This window comes from Pantherophis guttatus, chromosome 1 (assembly GCF_059756535.1).
Source record: "Pantherophis guttatus breed Tessera chromosome 1, ASM5975653v1, whole genome shotgun sequence".
NCBI lineage: Eukaryota > Metazoa > Chordata > Lepidosauria > Squamata > Colubridae > Pantherophis > Pantherophis guttatus.
The window spans coordinates 123588697-123595416 of NC_142063.1; the positions used below are offsets into that span (position 1 = coordinate 123588697).

Here is a 6720-nt window from a genome sequence, read left to right on the forward strand (position 1 = left end):
TTTCCACGTTACCATCAGCAACACGGAAAACGAAGCCTTCAAGCAGGAATACAGAACACCAGCCATTTATCCGAAGACCCCCAGGAGAAGCCAACTCACTTCCGACCAGACTAGCCGGAGAATTGTCGCACGGGGGGGCGGAGGCAGGGGGGGGCCAAAAGGATGCTGAGATTTCTGCAACTTCGATTATTATTATTATTATTATTATTATTATTATTATTATTATTATTATTATTATTATTATTATTATTATTATTATTATTATTATTATTATTATTATTATTATTTTAAAAGGGTGGAAACCCGGTCCGCACCTTCCTTCCTTCCTTTCTTCTTTCATCTCCGGGCACGAAAAGTGTGGAAAAAGAGGCGAGAGCCGATTTGCAGCGAAGGCTTAAGCTAACTTTACCCGGGACCCCCTTCCCTCCCCCCCCCCATTCCACAACCGCTGGATCTCTCGCCCCTTCCTCGGTTTACGCAAAAACCCAACCCAGAAGAGATCTCGCCGGAAAGCGCAGGGAGAAAAAGTCTGGCCATACTTACAGATGGAAGCCGCGAAGCCGAAACGCCAGCCGCTGAGCAGCAGCAAAGTCACCGCGCTGAAGAGTTGGGCCCCGGGCTCCATTGCCCCGGGCTGTGCTTTGCCTCCCTTAATCTCCAATTTTAAACCGCGGCTCGGTTTCCTTGCCTTGGCTCATTTACTCCCATCCGACATCCAGAGCCTGTTGGAAAAGACCGAAGCGAGGCGGCGAGAGAAGGCGCCTCTCTCGCCGAAGCCTCCGCCAAAGAAAGCGCCAAAGGGCCAGCCGGGTTCGTCAATCCACCTCCGGGAGCTGCTTTTTGGAATTCAGCAAGACTGGAGCCGGAGAACTCCTTATAGGCGCAAGGAGCCTTTCCCGCTCCCTCCGCCTCCTGCTCAGCCTCCTCCCCGTCCCTCCTCCCGCGCCGGCGAGAGGGGGAGGATCCTTTCTCAGCACCGCTTAGCCAAGCCCAAGCGATCGGCTCCGGAGTTACCCGGGGAAGTTGGCCGCTCGGAGCATCTCTTCCTGCGCTCTCGTTCTTGCCGAGGATGCCCGCAGAGAAGGGCGCGGGGTGGGAAGAGAGATTGACACCTCGGACCTCGAAATGGGGAAGGAAACGCCACATTGGAAAATCAAAGAAAGAAAAGGGGAGCTCTGAGACCGGCAGGATATTAAAGGAGGGGGAGGGGGGCTCATCTGGATCCGAAACGAAGCAGAAGAGAGCAACTGAGGGCAGGGTTGGGGAAAAGGGTGGCACGGATGGAATATGAGCTTTGGGAGACAGGTGCGTCGAGGAGGAGGGGGCGTTGCGTTGTTTACGGTCTTCCTCGGGGACCCCCCTCGAGAGGAAGAGGCAGGGGGAGCGGAGGGATGAAGGGGGCCCAAGGGAAAGTGGGGGGGGGTGGGCTTCTCCAGGTGAGATCAACGCCTCTTCTCTGCAAAGACAGGGGCCACGCAAGCAACACCTACCCTTGAACGTGTGAAATGCACCCTAAGCCAAACAATGGCATCTATACAGATCAGATCCTGGCTTGGAGATCCTGGGGAGTGGGGGGTTGGCAGTCGGCAGCAGCCCTACCTTTCCATTCGACAGACAGACAGACAGACGGGTTCATTTGTTTGTCTCAGCTGCCCAAATTATCAAAGTGACGCTGTTTTATAAAGCGGAGGTGGGGGGGGGGGAGACACGACGACGGGGCGAAGAAGTGTCAGCCTGAGACCTCCTCCTCTCTACCAATGATGCAAAGTGAAGAATATTGTCTCTGCCTTGTTACACTCGCCAAACTCTCCATCGCCCTTACCGCACTGCTGCTGCTGCTGCTGCTGTCTTTTCCCCCCCAGAACCTTAGCTTCATAATTCCCAAGTCTTCGTTTTGTTGCTTTGCTTTGCTTCGGTTTTGGCTCACATCAATATCAGGCAGTATCAAAAGCAGATAAAAATTGTACCAGGGATTCCCAACTTCAAATTCTCCAGGAGAGAATTTGTTCCGAGCGTTAATGTCTTTGTTGTGAGTCTCCAGCCTTAATAAATATATTAGAGAGCGGTCAGAAATGATTAGGAGGTTTTTAGATCTGTAGGTCCCCAGGCTTAAGATGGTTCAGTGAGAGTGAAATTTGCATGTTCAAAAATTGTGCACCTGAATGTGCACACGGGAGGGGGAAGAAGCCTTTGAATTGTTTCTGAAATACTGCTGGGTGATTAGTGTAAGGCTGATTGGACTTGCCAATCATTTCTTCTTGTAAAAAGAAATGGATGGTAGATGAACGATAGATGGTAGCAAAGAAAATCAGAAAACTCTTTGCTGTCATCTATTAGTCAATTGGAGTTTTGCAACCCAGATCTGGTAGCTCTAGATTTGGAAGTTTGGGGAATAAAAAGAAATCCATGAACAGGACTTTGAGTTTTTAAGAGACTAGTTAAAGCTAAAAGATTGGAGAGGAGGATTGGTAATCAGAATGAATCAGTTACATTCCTTTTTTTTTTTTTTCATTTGTATATAAAAAATAAAGGCTTTCATTTCAGTTCCAATGTGGCAATACCAAGACAAACTGGGAGGGGGGGGGCAAAATCACACCAGATTACTGACATCTCAGTGTACACAAAGTATTTTTTGTTTGTTCTATGCATAGCATTGTCCATGTATGTATGTACACACACACACAACGGCAGACACCCATTGCTTCCACCAGAAGGACTCTTTATCAATCTCAGTTTCAATACAGGTAGTCCTCGACTTACAACAGTTCATTTAGTGACCGTTCAAAGTTATAGCGGCACTGAAAAAAGTGACTTATGACCACTTTTCACACTTACGACCATTGCGGTATCCCCATGGTCGCATGATTAAAATTCAGACGCTTGGCAACTGGTTCATATTTATGATGGTTGCTGTGTCATGTATGATCAGCTTTTGCGACCTTCTGACAAGCAAAGCCAAAGGGGAAGCCAGATTCACTTAACAACCGTGTTACTAATTTAACAACTGCAGTGCAATGGTGGGTTCCTCCCGGTTCGGCCCGGTTCCACTGAACCGGTAGCGGTGACGATATGATGTCACCGAACCAGTTCTGCCCCCCCCGCTCCCCTGCCCCCCGTGTTATTCTTACCTTTTATTTGGCCCCACCCCCAATCTATTGCTGCCTCCTGAGTCCCAGCGATGGGCTATAAGGAAAAAAACTGTTTAAACTCTTGCCGCGGAGCTTCAAAGGGCCGCCCTACAGTTGACCGGTGCCTCCAAAAACAAATGAGTAGACCGGTACAGCTCTGCAAGCAGTTAAAAGCCTGGTAGACCAGTACCTCTGCTGAATCCTAAATAATTGTCACATGACCATCAAGCCATGCTCACAAAATAAGCCACGGCCACAGAACCGGTAGTAAAAATTTTTAGAACCCACCCCTGCTGCAGTGACTCCCTTAACAACTATGGCAAAAAAGGTTATAAAATGGGGAAAGTTCACTTAGCCCCTGTCTAAAGTCCCCTTAGCAGCAGAAATTTTGGGCTCAGTTGTAAGTTATAAGTCAAGGGCTATAGTAAAAAAAAAATAATAATAATGGAGGAGAAGCAAAGGGGAAACAAATGCCAACAATCAGTCATCAATTTCCTTATTGATATTCAATGCGTTTGGAAAGAACAACCTGCTCAGAGACATTTCATTCTGTGATGGTCACCAAATAAATAAAATAAGAAGTGGATTTGCATAGATTGAAATTGCACCTCCCCTCCCCCCCCATTTATCTAAGTTCACCTGAACAATGTACATACAGTATGTATACAGTTACAAATACAGAGGAGTAATTTTCCCACATATAGCCCGAGTGCATTCTAATTTGTGGTGTGGTGGCCTGCAAGGTTTGGTCTTCTCTCCCCAGCATTTATTAAAACGTAAGATAGTAAACCAAAGTTAAAATGGAAGATAATCAGATTTGAAGCACTAGAGTCTCTTGTGAATGACTGAATGAAGGACTGATAGTTCTAGCTGGATATTTATTTATTTATTTATTGGTTCGATTTATATGCCACCCTTCTCCAGAGACTCAGGGCGGCTTACAATGCGTTAAGCAATAGCCTTCATACTTTTTGTATATACCTGCTTAGTAGGGCTTTCGGGGCCCCCTAAGCAGTGTTCTTTTTTATACAAAGTCAGCTTATTGCCCCCACAATCCAGGTCCTCATTTTACCTACCTCGAAAAGATGGAAGGCTGAGTCAACCTTGAGCCTGGTGAGATTTGAACTTGCAGTAATTGCAGGCAGCTGGTGCTACTTAACAGCACTTTAGTCTGCTGCGCCACCAAGGCTCTTGTCTATTTGACATCTATAGACTCTCACTTTGATGAATTGATGACTTTTCATCTCTTCCCTCCCTCCCTCCACCTTCTCCCCCCTCTATCATTCCTGCCGTATATTCTCATATAATTTTCACAAACAAGCCAAGTATTCCTCTGGTATCCTTTAGGAACAGTTTCAAGTTCATAGCTGATTTACTTTGTGGTTGTGGTTAGTTGCGAAGTCATGTCCGACCCATCGCAACCCCCATGGACAACTTTCCTCCAGGCCTACCTGTCCTCTACCATCCCCTGGAGACCATTTAAGCTCACGCCAACTGGTTCAGTGACTCCATCCAGCCACCTCATTCTCTGCTGTCCCCTTCTTCTTTTGCCCTCATTTACTTTATATCCATCCTATTCCTGTATTTATTCATATTCCATTCTGTTCCACTCCACTCTACTCCACTCCACTCCATTCCATTCCATTAAGGAGAACTGACATTCAGCAGGCATTATTAATTTTCCATCCATCGGGTAAGCATTTTGTGGGCACCGAGTCAGGTCATTCCTCAGTGGGTTTTTGGGGTGGAGGGGAAAATGTCAACTCCCAATGCATTTTTCTCTTTAAAGATTCTTCAAGCTTTGTCTTTTACTTAACCCATTAATACTCCCTTTGTTGAGATAGGGCTGTTTTGGCTGCCTAATCAATGCTGTATGTTTCCTGAACACGAGAAACTGAAGGAACAATTGGATTCCAATTTTAAGACTGGAAAAGATATTGAGTTAAAAGGCACAAAAGGGTTTTGATTGGATTATCTGTAGTATTATTCATTCCCCTCCAAATACAGTTTGATCTGTTTAGTTGCTCTCTTTACACTGGGGAGAAGGCCCCTCGTGGCATTAAAAACGGACCCAGTTTTTCCTGCCTTGATTTCATTAGGGTTTTTTTGTTTTTTTCCCTACTTCCAAGTTCCATGGGGAAGAGAAACCTGTTAGATAATCCTGATTCCTATATCTTTTTTTTTTTTTTATGTGATTTATATGCCGCCCTTCTCCGGAGACTCAGGGCGGCTTACAGTGTGTTAAGCAATAGCCTTCATACTTTTGTATATTTTATACAAAGTCAGCTTATTGCCCCCACAAACTGGGTCCTCAATTTACCTACCTTAGAAAGGATGGAAGGCTGAGTCAACCTTGAGCCTGGCAAGATTCGAACTTACTTTAATCGCAGACAGCTGGTTTTAAATTACAGTGCCTTGTCTGCAGAGCTATCCAGGCTATCTTTCCAGACAGGAGATGTTTTAAAGGCCAGGCCCTTTGATCAACTTGCATATGGACATACGTGCAAGTTGTTGTTATTCTCTGCTGCCTTTTTAAAGAAGGCAGTTCTTCTATCATGGAGAAAAGAGGAGCAGGAGGAGGAAGAAGATGATAGGGCTATAGAAGCTGTCAAATCTTCTCACCTCTTTTTTTTTTTTTTTTTACAGTTCTAGCTTGGGGAAGAAATTGTTTGTTTTGGGGGGCAAGGCCAACAGGTCCAACCCCATAAAGAAAATATTAATAATAGTAATAATAGTAATAACAACAACAACTTTACTGTCATTGTATGTGTATACACAATATACCCATACAACGAAATTCACTTAGCACCCAAAGACCAGGTCCAACACACATAACAATCCCCAAACACCCACCCACCTACCACAAATTCCCCATCCCTAAACCACCCAAACATCCACACAATAGACCAAGTAATGCTGTCCAACAGCTCACTGATGGTGGCCCTTTAGTTCATTGATGAGTGCAATTATAGCAATTATAATGACAGCCCAAAAATCCAAACAAATAGATCACCAAGTAAATCAGTCTAGAATGCTCACTTAAAACATAAATGACCAGGCTCAAATTATCCTACTTCAGACATATTATGAAGCTCCCTGAGTAAGGTGGAAGGAAAGAGAAGAGCAAAATCAACCAGTGAGAATGAGTGCATCACTAAAAAAATTGAAAGGTCTGGTTAGGAATAGATTATCATGGAGAAAATCTGTCTGTGAGGTTGCTAAGAGCTGAGAATGACTTGTAGGCTCATAATCAATCAACTTTAACCTTTCCTTCTACTATCCATTTTGTTTCAATGGGAAAGATGAGGAAGAAAATTATCTCTGACTCAATATCAAAAGGTTCCAGTGCAGAAATGGAATCACATTCTTTAAGTTTGCAAAACATAGCTTCAGACTTTCCACAGATTGCAGAACTATTTTGTATGCCAAGAAATCACTTTTGTCATCCCTTTCCCATTGTCAGAAAGCCATGTGATTTTCTGTGATTGGGCCAATAATATCCATCAAGGCTTGAGTCAAATCTCCTCATTTTCTTCTGATGAGAATCAGCTTGAAAGGTGCATAGGGTATAACTCATAAATGGTGTTCGGTC

General features: G+C 44.7%; 1 protein-coding gene across 2 annotated transcripts in view; it reads right to left on the reverse strand.

Moving 5' to 3' along the window:
• The window catches only part of CNTNAP5 (contactin associated protein family member 5), a 414934-nt gene extending 413872 nt beyond the window's left edge, over window positions 1-1062 (reverse strand). For both annotated transcript variants that reach the window (XM_060687892.2, XM_060687893.2), the window contains exon 1: window positions 544-1062. In XM_060687892.2, the coding sequence (XP_060543875.1) occupies window positions 544-625 (82 nt within the window). In that variant the 5' untranslated portion in view covers window positions 626-1062. The remainder of the gene's footprint in view (window positions 1-543) is intronic.
• Window positions 1063-6720: the final 5658 nt, after the last annotated feature.